Source organism: Apus apus, chromosome Z (genome assembly GCF_020740795.1).
Source record: "Apus apus isolate bApuApu2 chromosome Z, bApuApu2.pri.cur, whole genome shotgun sequence".
Taxonomy (NCBI): domain Eukaryota; kingdom Metazoa; phylum Chordata; class Aves; order Apodiformes; family Apodidae; genus Apus; species Apus apus.
Genome location: NC_067312.1, coordinates 9790283 through 9803640, shown reverse-complemented (window position 1 = coordinate 9803640; position 13358 = coordinate 9790283). Strand labels below are relative to the sequence as shown.

The 13358-nt window shown below is 46.9% G+C and overlaps 1 protein-coding gene across 1 annotated transcript in view; it reads right to left on the bottom strand.

The window, feature by feature from the left end:
* The window catches only part of DNAI1 (dynein axonemal intermediate chain 1), a 159335-nt gene that overhangs the window by 44089 nt on the left and 101888 nt on the right, over positions 1-13358 (bottom strand). Inside the window, exons 17-18 of the mRNA XM_051642737.1 lie at positions 11697-11845; positions 10693-10792 (exon numbers count right to left, since the gene is read on the bottom strand). Of these exons, the coding sequence (XP_051498697.1) occupies positions 10693-10792; positions 11697-11845 (249 nt within the window). The remainder of the gene's footprint in view (positions 1-10692; positions 10793-11696; positions 11846-13358) is intronic.

Genomic DNA, 13358 nt, shown 5'->3' with positions numbered 1-13358 from the left:
ACCTGAAGTGCTGCTTGGACCTACACTGCCTTTATTGCATGCCTTGAATACATGCTGGGTCTGCAGTGGCTTCAGCCTTTGCTGTCCTTTTTTCCAGGCTTACAAGCCTCCATTCCCCCACAGCGGTCTAGCATGCTCAAAAAACAACCTGATAGCAACCAAAATAAAGGCCAGGGGGAAATATGTGCATGTAAGAACAAGGCAGATGTACCTGGTAACTTGGCAACAAAGAATGAAATCAGTGCAAGATCAAAAGGTGAGGGATAATTTAATATCATGCTGCCCTTTACCTGTTGACATCTTTTTCACTGCTTGGCTTTCATTGTCCTTGTGATGGATTTCCTGCATTTTCTTGACTGAATCATGCTACCTCACCCATTTGCAAACTTCTCAGGTTTAACAAGTGAGCAGCCTTCACCTCCAGCCCCTGTCTAGAACCAAGAAAGCTGCTGGTGCACCCTAAAGGCACTGGGCAGGCAGGCAGCCCCAGATTACATGAAAGCCAAGCTCCCATGCTGCCTCACTTTGTACAATTTCTATACTCCCACTGCAGCCAGAACTGCCTCCAATACAGTCAGTTGTCTCTAGGACAACATATTTGAGTGATGAACAAGGGTTGTAAGGCAGTCCTTGGTCCCTCTGACAGTAGGGGCATCAGAGGCTTGGCAGGAGGAAAGGAGACCCAACTCATAAAACATTCATTGCCTCTCTTCTTCTGCAAGGACAACACAGGAATGCTCATCCTTGACTGCCCCAGTACCAGCACCAGACAGACCTACAAACACATGGGCTTTCACAGCACTTTCATACTAGTGGTGAGGGACTGACTCCAACTCTGTTACAGGTACATTTGGAGGCAGCTTGGAGCTCAGAGGAATGCGCAGGCATCCATGAAAGCTACTTTTCAGGCTGAGAAGGGTGAGCATTGCCAGCTGGGAGCCAGCTGCATGTCCTGGGGTACAGGAGAGGGCCAAGCACATCCTTCTGCTCTACAGCATCCCAGCCCACTGCTCCAGGGTGTGTGACACAGCAGCAAAGAGCAGGTCTGTGTTGGCTGGCTTAACTGTAGAAGCTTCTTCACTGCAGGGCTGCATCTCTCTGCTTCTCATTCAGTAAGAACTGGGTCACTCCCAATTTGACATGGTAAGAAAACAGCATCAGCCTCAGCTGATTTGACTCAGCTCCCACGAGTCAGTAAGAAATCAAAGCCTCAGCATGTAGAAGAGCTGCTATTCATCCAGACAGGCTGAGGACTATTTGACCTCTTCTGAAAAGCTTGTTGTTTTAGAAGTTGCTTGTTTATCAGAGGTAACTTCCTTGTTGGTCACGAGTACTGCCAGCCTGGCACTGCTCCAGGAGTCTCAATGATTAGGATAATCTCTGCCATGTCTCAGTCCTGCACACTTCTGAATGTTGTTATTTGGTGTTAAGTAGTTAAGACATCCTACCTGAGAGTTGGCTGCACTTCAGTTGGGTCTAATACGTTTCTCTCATGTTGCCCATGACTCTTTTTTTTTTTTTTTTTTTTTCCCCCTCTTTCTCTACAACATCAAATGGAGTGCTTTGGAATTAATCACAAAGCCTCCTTCTGCTCTTCGCTTTTGTACTAAACACAGTGTTACTTTCCAAATCACTTCCAAAAGGTGAAAGTCAAACACAGAAACTAATCTGTGCTGAACTTGTGCAATAGCTAGGCTGATGATAGCAGCCAGAATCTCTTCTTTATGCTGCCATCCCTTCTGCAAGAGCAGAGATGACCCTTCCTGAGAGACCAGCACCCAAGTCCAGCCTGAGCCCTAGTTGTGCTCATGGGGTGACTCTCTCCTGTACCTCCCAGGGCTCCACTCAGCAGCACAGTCTTATTGAGAGCACAGCAGCACAGGCCACCCCTGGTTCTAGCCTCCCCTACAGTCCTGCTGCTTCCCCAATTAGTGCTCATTTCACAGTGTACATTTGGTTTGCAACTTCACTGAATTTCATCTCACTGACTCTAAATTGCTACTGAGGTTGTCAAGCTCATCCACTATGTCAATTCTTGCACCAAACACTTATGAATTCTGTCTGCTTAGTCCTCTCAGCATCACTGCTGAGTTTCTGTGTCAGCCCAAATCCCTGAAGCACTCCTAGCCACGCTGAACACTCTGGTGAAGATGACTTTCACCATGCCACATCCACCTTTTCACCTGCCTTGTAGCTTGCTTATGGGCTTGTTGCAACTGTCTTCCCAGAGTCAACCTGTAAACATGTATTACAATTCCTTCCTTTGATATAATACCAGACCTGTTACTCTTATGAACATATGAATACATCATTCAATTATTTATCTCAGGATCTTTCTGGATAGCACCTTTAGGCTGCCCAATTTCTCATGCACTGTTATGCTCCTGAATACTGGGCAAAGAGTCTTTCCTGCAGCCATCTGACACTTCGCTACTCTCCCACCCCACCCAAAATACGTGGTGAAGAACATGAAGACTGTTTCCATCAGTCCCTTATATGCCCCAGGGCAAATCTCCCAAGGCTTTGCCTTGCAAATATATCCCAGCTGTGCCAACTCTCCTGTACTCTCCCCTACTGTGACCCACAGCCCTGATGTCAGGCTGAAGCCACGTCCCCACAGACCAGAACGGAGCTCCAACCCTTCACCGGTTGGCAGGGCCCTGGCTACCCCCCACCATGGCCAGTCAAGGCTGGAGGCTGAGGCATGGGTGAAAGGCAGGCAGCTGCAAAGGCAAGGGCAGCATCGGGTCTGAAGGGAGAAGCAGCCAGTGGTCTCTGCCACCCACAGCCCTGCGGCAGCCCAGCAGAGCTGCTCATAAGGCAGACATTGCACTGTGATGGTTTGGAGACTGGCATTTAAAATGAAACAGCACAGATTCCAGGTCATTATAAAATGCCAAGCCATAAACACCAAGGAGCTGCTGTGTCTGTACAGCAGGATGGGCCAGACTGCTGGAGTGTCTCAGTGGCCCTAATGCCTATTGTCCCCACTTGCAAATTCAAACCTAAGTGAGGGGCCATGCTTAGTGGTGGCAATGGCAGAGAGCAGAAAGGCACCTAGAAGCAGCTTTTTAAACTCTCTCACATGTTCCTGATGGGCTCTGTGCCCCTCAGGAGGTCTTTATGCACAGTTTAACAGGTGAATCAATGAAATGTTTGGAGATGCCCAAGTCATTTTTTCACTCATGCAAGCAGGAAAGGGCAAACTTGGTTCTAGGGTGGCTGAATGAACTAATTAAACTCAGCAGGTGAGTTTCATCAAAATGCTGAAAGAGCATAACCTGAAAGAGCAATAGGTCTAGTAATGTAGAAATGGCCTGTGAGTATCTGTGTAAAAAACAATTCCTACAAAGCCACTGACAATAAGGGGTTAAAATTTATCAGTTTGACTTTGCACTGGAACCAGCTACTGTGCTGACAAAGCCATCTCACCTGTGACTCAGTAGCTAAGGGATATGAATGAGCAGTAGTGTCCTGAGGTGCCTCATGTTCACCTTCAAGCTTGGAGCCCACCAGAGCACCCTACAATGAGATGAGAGCTGCAGTGGAACTGAGGTGAGGGCTCAGACCCTGCAGAGACAAACCAAAGTCTTCCAGGCTGGTTTTACGCCCTAAAAGCAGCTGCAAAGGGAGAGAAATGCCAGTGCCCAGAGAGCCTGATGGCTGGGGGAGGAGAAGGGGGACAGCCTGACTGGCACAAAGTGGAGGCAGCACTAATTCCAGGGACTCTGCCCACCTACCTTGTTGAGCTTTGACATGCCACCAGCCCTTGCTGTAAAGCAGATGTAAATCAGCCCAGCAGTCCAATCAATCTCAAAGATTCAGCAGGGAATAGGAAAGAGCCTTTTAGATTTTGTGGCAGAAGAAAATGAAGTTTTACTGGAAACAACCACTTATGCTGTGAATGCAATTTCAAAGCCACTTTAAGGAAGTACACTTCAGCCTACTCAAAGGTCCTTCTGGGTGACAGCAAAGGGACCTGCACCCATTTAGTGCTTTTGGACCCCAGTAATTGCCCCAGACGTGGTGCAAAAAGCCAGGAGACATCTCATCCCAGCCCTGCAGAGCTCAATGGTGACCCCATAAAGTAAAGACAAACCCCATGGGCTACTGCAGAGTAGGAGGAAATATTCAGATGCAGCAGGGACATTTGTAGCTGTGAGGGTTCACAATCCTGACTCCCCTGAGCAAAAGCATCGACTGACCCTGAGAGACCTGCCAGCACCCCAACTCATGCCCTTCAAGGAAGAGGCAGGATTAGGTCCAAAATACCTAATGAAATATTTGCAAACCTGGAAGGTTTAGCAAGCCTCTTACCTGCAAAACTGTTCATGCTTTTAAAATGGAGATGGGGTTTTGCTGCTGGTCAGTCATAAAAGGGCAACAAATCTCTGCAAATTTCTCTATGAAGAGACACACATGCCAGCACTAAACCCGTGTTTCTCTCCAAGCAGGAAAAGGATGGGTATCAAGACAACAGGCATTTCTTCAGCATCTTATCCTGTAAGTGAGATACACCAGGAAACTGGCCTTCAAGACTTCTCATACAAAACAGTTGTTCATTAAAATATCTATATTGGCAGGAAGGGGCACACTTACTCCATGAGCAGCACAAAGCACTAGCTAATTTTTTGAAGGTTTGGGTCATTTCAAGTATTTAACATCTTGAGAGGTACAGGGAAAAGCCTTGGAGCATACATCTGAGTGGCTTTCTCTGCTGAGTGCACACTTGGGTGGCATTTATCTTGAGGCTATCACTGTTTACTAAAAATGGCTATAACGTCACCTTGCTCTTGCTGCATTAGTCATGAAGGACACAGACCACAAAACCATGGACTTGTATTTAGTGCAAACTCTCGGGACTGTTGTTCAGCCCCTGGGATTCTCCTTCTCACACAAGGACATTTCATATCATTGCAGGGTTAGAAGATAATTCAGGTTGGAACAGACCTCTAGAAGTCTCTGCTCCAACCTCCTGCCCAAAGGACAGGACACTTGGTCTTGAAAACCTCCATGAACAGAGATGGCACAACCTCTCTGGGCAAGCCATTTCATCACTTGACTGCCTTCACAGTGTAAGTTTTTCCTTACATCCAGGCAAAACCTCTCATTTCAACTCATTTCAGCTGTTCTGTCTCATCGTCCCTTCATGCACTGCTGTGAAGACCCTGGCTCTAACTTCCTGATGACTTCCTTCTAGGCACTGGCAGGCTGCTTCTGGGTTCCTTCTCCAGGCTAAACAAGCCTAGCTTGAGCGTGCCATGACAGCCATTGTGGGGGGCAGCCATCTGGGGACACTAGTGACATGGGTGTCTTTGGCTTTTCCAACAGAGGTGACAATTCATGCATTGATTCAGCACAACAAAGCATCTGCTTGCCAGGAGTGAGCCAGACATGGAGGTCTGCAGTGTTGCTGCTGTACAGCACGACCTGACAACACCACCTCCTGATTTAAGGTAAGTACACAAAAGAAGCCCAAGAAGGAAAATTCAGGAATGATTCCACCTTTCACACGTTTTATTTTTTCTTTCTGCTTTAAGCGTATCTTTGAGATGGGCGTAAAGCAAACTCCCAGAGGCAAACCCTGCTGAAAGCCACAGAGATTTAATTCCACCCCTCCTTGTTACTCTGCCCTCCGACTTTACAATAAGCTGACCAACACCTTCAGATTTCCTCCACCCTAAGTGTAAAGGTCCAAGTACCCAAATCCACCTCCACTTGTCTTTTTTGTAAATTTCCAAAGCAGGTCCCTTATCCCACATAACTTTTTTTCTTCATGTCAGAGTTTTACCATTTTCAGCCTAAACTAACTAGGTGTTCTCTAACCTCATTTTATTTCAGTGCTAATCAGATCAGTATCTGCACCCAGGTCCCTGTAGATGGCCTGGAGGGACTGAGCAAACTGAGCTGCAGGACTCATGTTTAGAAATAACAGATCACCTGTCCATTTTAGGAACCACTGTAGAGTTTTCAAGGAACTTAAGTGTCACCTGAAATGCAATTAGAGAGCACAACTACAGCAGACTTAGCACACTGCCTGAAACCAAAGCTGAATGCTCTATAGCAACTACCCTGAGTGCATCAAGCAGAGACAACCTTCCATAGAAGCAACTGGCTGTCCAGTCCTTTTAAACTCTGGCCACTTATTTAGGCACCTAGGTATAGAATTGGGAGTTTTTTTCAGACAGTGTTGGCACAGCTGTGCACATCTCACTTATCATTTTATTTCAGTTTGCATTGCAAATCATTTATGGTCATTCTGAAACAGAAAGGCCATCAGGCAGAGCAGGAGACCAAGGAAATTACCCAGAACATGATAAAGAGCAATAGTAGCAGTTAATATCCACTGCACCAGCAGCAGAACAGGCACACTCAGGTTATTTATGAAGAGGTGGTGCTGTTTGAAGCAGGTACCCAGCTGCCAACACACACATTTTATCATAATGTGTATTTACAGCTTTTCTTAAATCTCCACCTCCTGAATGCATGGGGACTTAGAGATTTTTAGAATCTAAAATGCCCCAATTTCCAAGTTATAGAATCATCACAGGATGGCTTGAGTTGGAAGAAACCTTAAAGAGCACCTAGCTCCAATGCCCAGTGCACGGGCGGGGACACCACTCAAATCCCCATCCAACGTGGCTCTCAACACTTCCAGAGAGAGCACATCCACAGCTTCTCTGGTCAACCTGTGCCAGTGTCTCACTCCCTTCACAGGAAATAATTTCTTCCTAATGTCTAACCTAAACTGATCTTCTTCAAGTTTAAAGCCATTCCACCTTGTCCTATCGCTTACCTGCCCATGTAAAAAGTCCCTCCCCAGCACTCCTGTGGGAAGGCTGCTATGAGGTCTCCCTGGACCCTTCTGTTCTCCAGGCTGAACAGCCCCAACTCTCTCAACCTGTCCCCATAGCAGAGCTGCTCCAGCCCTCTGATCATCTTTGTGGCCTCCTCTGGACTCACTTCAGCAGCTCCACACCCTCCTTGTCTTGGGGCCTCCAGAACTGGACTCAGCACTGCAGGGGGGTCTCACAGGAGAAGTGCAGAGGGGGACCTCCCTCGACCTGCTGGCCACACTTCTTTTGATGCAGCCCAGGACACGGTGACTTTCTAGGCTGCAAATGCATATTGCTGGCTCATGCTGAGCTTCTTGTCCACCATCACACCAAGTCCTTTTCCCCAGGGATGCTCTCAATCCATTTTCCCCCCAGCCTGTACTTGTGCTTGGGATTGCCCTGACCCAAGTGCAGGACCTTGCACTTGGCCTTGTTGAACTTAACGAAGTTGGCCTGGGCACTCCTCTCAGGCCTGTCAAGGTCCCTCTGGATGGCCTCCCTTCCCTCCAGCGTGTCATCCATACCACATGGCTTGGTGTCTTCTGCAAACTTGCTGAGGGTGCACTCAATCCCACCATCCATGTCACCAACAAAGACATTGAACAGGATCGAACCCAGTAGTGACCCCTGAGGAACACCATTCATGAGTGGTCTCCATTTGGACATCAAGCCATTGACCGCAAGTCTTTGAGTAGGACCATCCAACCAGTTCCTTAACCACTGAGTGGTCCATCTATCAAATCAATATATTTCCATTTTAGAGACCAGGGGAAGTGTTAAACACTTTACACAAGTCCAGGTAGATGACATCAGTTGCTTTCCCCTTGTCCACCAACGCTGCAAACCCATGATAAAAGGCCACCAAATTTGACAGGCACTATTTGTCCTTGGCGAAGTCACACTGTTTGCCACCAACCACCTCCTCCTTTTCCATGTGCCTTAGCATAGTTTCCAGGAGGATCTACTCCATGATCTTGCCAGGCACAGAGGTGAGACTGACTGGCCTGTAGTTTTGAAGTCAGTGTTAGGGGGCTGATACACACATTTTGGACACACAGCATCAGCTTAAATTAGGAAATATGTTTTTCAAAACATGCCTGGTATCTCTTTAAGACTGCAATTAGAGTGTGATTTTAAAACCACCTCTAGGCAATCTTTAACTTTTGCAGGTATAACCATGTAGATGCAAAATGAGAGGATGTTCATGAACAGACCTTTAATGTTCTTATTTCCTGGCTGCACAGTCTGTAGTTTTCTGTATCTTCCTAATGTAGATTTTTTTTTCCTAGCATTAATGGAGATTGCCCTTTGCGAGGCACTGAGTTATTCCCAAGAAGTGCTGTGAAGTGGAATATGTCCAGGAATGAAAAGGTTGTAAACAACTATGTATTCCACTTCCACTGCAGATCTAGAAGTTTCTGTTCAAAATAGAAACTAAACCAGGTCTCAGACACACCCAGCTGCAACCAGCGTGGTTAGTGGCTAACACAGAGGCCCAGGATTTCTATCAGCAGCAGTCCTGGCCAGCTGACTGCAATGGGAAGGCTGCTCCTTCCTGGACCTTTCCTTCTAGGCAGCCCAGTTCTGGGCTGCTCCTAGCTGATGGCCACTCTTCTCTAAGTTTGGGACTAAAGGCATAAAGCAGAATTAGATCCTACTAGATCAGGATCTAATTAGGGTTTCTGTATTAGATCCAAGGTGTGAGAGCCAAGGTGAGAAACCCTGAGCAGTGCTGCCCAGTCACTCTTGCAGTCTTATTTTGTCTGTCATACAAACTCCAGGCCCATGGATGCTGCAGCTAACGTGACAGCAGCAACACAACTAGAATCACTGCAGCAGTGGCTGGGGCAATCTAGGGGTGGGATGGAAAGACCCCATTGCACAAACTCTTGCCAAGTTCCTAGGAGCTTCTCTGCAACAGGTTAAGCCAAAGAACCTGGCCCAAGCAAGTAGCACAAAGCCTCAAGAGAGATGAACTATCACTACAGAAACTTGACCACATTAAGAAGAAATCCAAGTATGCCTGAGTGTTTACCATCCCACTGTTCATGCTGCCCAGGCTGTATCACTGCCTTGAGACATCTCCATCCTCTTCCCCACAGCTGGATGCCAAGACACAGCCAGGGTACCCAGAGTTCTCTGCACTGCTCATCCCAGCGCTCAGTAGAAGCTGTCAATGCCAGCACACAGCTTCACTCATGGAAAACAAGTCAGAGCATGTGTAGCATTGACAGCATTTGTTTCATTCATGTAGGCCCTTTGTTTGGCACATGGGAGAATGAGAAGAGACAGATCCATCAGAAAAAAAGGGCCCAATCCTGACTGTCCCTGCCAGGGAAAAAACTCAACAACTGCTTTATGTAGGCTGTGGCATCCTGAGCTTCCCAGGGAGACCAGGTGCCCCGGTGAAAAGATTTCTATTGCTTAGCTTGGGAGATACAAATTCAGAGCCTAAGCCAGTGTATCAGTGAAACGAATTTTTTTGCTAGAACATAAAGGCTAAACTGCAATAAAGTTGCCAAGGCATCAATTCAATGATAGAGATATATAAAGCCCATATTTTTGCTAGAGTAATTTGGCCAAACTGCATAGACTTTCCAATTTATACCAGAAAAACATACAGCCCATGGTGACAGAGCAATGTGATCTTACAGTACAGAACCACTGTTGATGGATAGCTATGTGCCCTGGCTACTTTCCAGGCACAAATTAACCATCTGAGCTACTAGGATGGATGGCTAGGGGCAAAAATATAACTGCCATCATCTCAGTATTAAGACTGGTCTAAATACTTCATTACCGAGTCATTACTCTTGGAGACAGCCTCATACAGTGTGAATATGTTTATTTTATTTAATTGGAACTAAGTTCTATTGGCTGACCCTGGGCTTATTACTATAATTGATTTTTTAATATCAATGTAAGCATATAACCACTTTATTCTATTGCTTGTCTATACCTTGGAGGTTCACAACCAATGTCCTGATGTCAGCTGATAGTAGGGGTACTCTGATCTTCACTGACATCTCTCCATCCCCAGGGATGGTTAATAAGCTGATTTCACACTGAGGGAGTTAAAACTTTTTCTCCTGGCATATGCAAGCTGCACACCTGCACTGATGTGCACAGGGAAGCAACCAGGGACTTGTATGCATTTGCAACACCTACCTTAAGGAGTGAGCAATTAATGCCCAGGGATATGCATGACAAGGGCAGGAAAGCACAGGAAAAAAAAGTCTTTTCCCTAAAGCCTTCAGGCCTTCTCTCCCCTCTGTCCTCTGAGCACCTCCATCCCTGGAGTAAGAGGAGCAAACTAGGACTGCAGGGAGTTTTGGCTTGCTTATGCCAGAGGTTTCTGGGGGCTTGGAGCCCAAGAAGCACTTGTGCTTAGTGAAGAGGGCCCACATGCATTTCTCATGGGTTTGTCAAGACTGCAGTGAGATGTGCAGCTGTTGCTCAGCATCTGCTAAAGGCTCCCTAAATTGTGATTTAACACCATTTGCATGATTGGGCTGCATCTGAGAGATTTCTGGCCTGGAGGGGAGTGGTAGACTTGAGGGGGAGAAGGACTGGGAAATACTGCTGCCCAGGTTTCTTCATCTGTGATGATTTATGACCCCTCTGTGACCTCTGTAGTCAGACTGAGCAAAAAAGTATGAATAGTTTCAGGGCATTGCTATCCTGAGGCAAGCACCTCAGCCAGCTCAGCCTGTCACCGTGGTGTATTCCTGCCAGTGAGGGAACTGCATTTTCCTGGCATTCTTGGCCAGGATTGGGCTGATCTGTCCCCATGCTCAGCCCTACTCTCCCTTGACTTTCAGCTCAAATCAGAGCAGTGTTGCTCCCAGCCTCTCACCTGGCAATTAGTGGTGACTGCAGCAAAGACCGTGGCAGAGTAAGGGGACCATGCAACGTCCCCTACAGCACAACGGAGGTCATAAACAAACATTGCAGTCCTGTAAAAAAAGACACAGAGAGTCGAACTCATTTCAACACATGCTGATCTGGAAGTGAAACACTGAGCTATAAACACTTTGGTGCTGCAGCCTGTGTTACTCAAGGCCAGCTGCACAAGTGGGAGATGAGGTATTTCTCTGTGGCAGATTCCAGCCTGGGTCTGAGACAAAGGCAAAGCTAAGCTCAGAATCAACTTAAATGGGCTGGAATTGGTCATGCTGTGAGGAGAACAGAGGTAGCATGTTTCTTTCTTTATGAAAGCATTTTGAAAGCTTCTCCCCAGCATACAAAGCAAGATGGAGTCTCTCTGGCTAATAATTATACGGGAAAAAGTGATTTTTCCTCTCTGGACTTCTAACAACAACACCATTGAATATAAGAGCAGTATTGGCAACAGGAAGTATTTGACTCCAGACTGATTTACAACAAAATCAATTTCCTTATTGAAACCAGACATTCCTCAACTTCTAACCCTGAACTACATTATGTATTTTTAAACATTTAAAATTTCTTATTTACTTTTTCTCCCCTCTGGCTCTTAGGAGGTGTCTGTCCCCTGAGGCCATAAGCCAATCCCTGACATTTCTCTATAGCATCACTCCAGGATAATAACCCTGCCACAGTAGGTCCTGCCTGAAGAAAGCCAGGTCCAAAGCCAAACAGTCAGGCTCTGTGCTGAGCTGCACTGCTTGGCAAGTTCTTGGGGCAGCTGGTGCTAAATTTTATATCTTATAGCGGGAGAGTACAAATCTGAGTGATCAGCCCGAAAAAGAGATAAGAGAGCAATTAGCAATATAAATACCTAAGAGGGAAACTGATACTGAGGTATGAGCAGAGCTGACATGTGAGGCTGCCATGTCAAGCTGGGTTTCCCCACCCACACCAGGACCCAGCAGGACCTACTTGATGGTGTGATCCCAGATCTTGACTGTCCAGTCAGAACTACAGGAAATGAAGATTTTCGGGTGGTAGGGATTCCAGCTGATTGAGTCCACGGGCATGTGATGGGCTTCAAACACATCCAGAAATTGTTTTGAATAGTGTTTTGAACACTGCAATGGAAAGAAATAGTCAGTAATCAGAGCTAGGCCTTCTTCTGGAGCTCTTATTCCTGCTGAAAGATGCCTCTGAATACTTGTCTGGCCTCCCAGGCTTTTTGGGGCTGGCTGGGAAGAGGTGGCTGGTATCCAGAGGTGCTACAGAAACTAAATAATTTAGCACATGTTGTTTCACCCCACTTGTGGGCAACACCAAGCTCCTCTCTGCAATACACAGAGCTAGGAATTGAATTCTCCACTACAGAAGCTCCATTGCTTTCCTGACAGCCTGGGCTCCTGCTATGCCTCTGCATATGCCTCTGCTTTTGGGCAAGGCAGGGGAAAAATGTCTGTTGTGCTGCTCAGGAGCACACTGGCACCATGTGTTGCAATTAAAACCTCCAGTAATGGTACCCTCAGCACAAGAATGAGCTATAAGATACTTTGGCTCTATGCATTTTGGCAACATGCCAAAAGTCCATTCCCTGCCATCACTCTGTAACAGCCTGCTCTGAGAACCTGCCCCATCACACAGCTCTGCAGCTCTTGAGCCACTCGTGTCTTCCCAGAGGGGTATGAGAACCACCAGAGGTTGGCCAGCACTCAGGCATGTCTCTGACAGGCAGGTGGGCCACCTTGTACCCGAGCCAACAGCAGTCTGGACAAACCCTGCACATGCATGCAAAGGTCAGGCCAGTGGCAGCACAGCTGCAGGTGCTACTGAATGGCAAAATGTAGCATTTGTGCAAGAGCTGTTAAAGATTTGGGAGGCTTGGAGAAGTCACTTTGTGTATGAGCTCGTGAAGAGAGGGAGAAATTACAATCTCCTTGTCTGCAGGAGCAGAGTATGGGACTCGATCCAAATCCTGTCAGTTCAGTATACACAGAAAGCTGAGGTTGTCCTCCTCAAACCCCTGGCCCTCCAAGGGGACTGGAGGCTTCCTTCATAGTAGCAAGGCCCTCACCTCACAAGCGCTGTTCTCTTGGTTGTGTTCTCACACACACGCTGTATCCGCATGGCAGGCTGAGGTTGGTTGTGGGATTTTCTGTCTGTCTGCCTGGGTGCTGTCGCTACAAGGACATTACAGCACCTTTCATCACTCCCTAATGAACACAGCTGCACATCATCTGCCCAAGCAGCAGGGTTGCTCAAGTGTTACATGACTTTAATTCTTGCAAACCAAAGCTCTAACTAATCATGAGGCTTAACTCTTTATTAAACATGACACCATCTAGGTACTCAGACTTGTTTTCTCCTGATGCCCTTGTGTACTGGTGCAGGTACTGGATTGAGGGTGCTGAACTATTCACACAACAGCAGCTGCTGCATTCCTGGGAGGCTTGCTATGGTAGGAAATGGAAACAAGAAAGCAGCTTGTGTCTCACTGAGATTTACTGTAGCTTGCTAATAGTTTGATGCATAACTTGTCTCTGAGTTGCTGTCCCTGTGTGCAATTATGGGACTAAAATGTCCTTTAATGGCATGTTTCATAACTTTACTTCATAATTCTTAATGTTCAGCCACCAG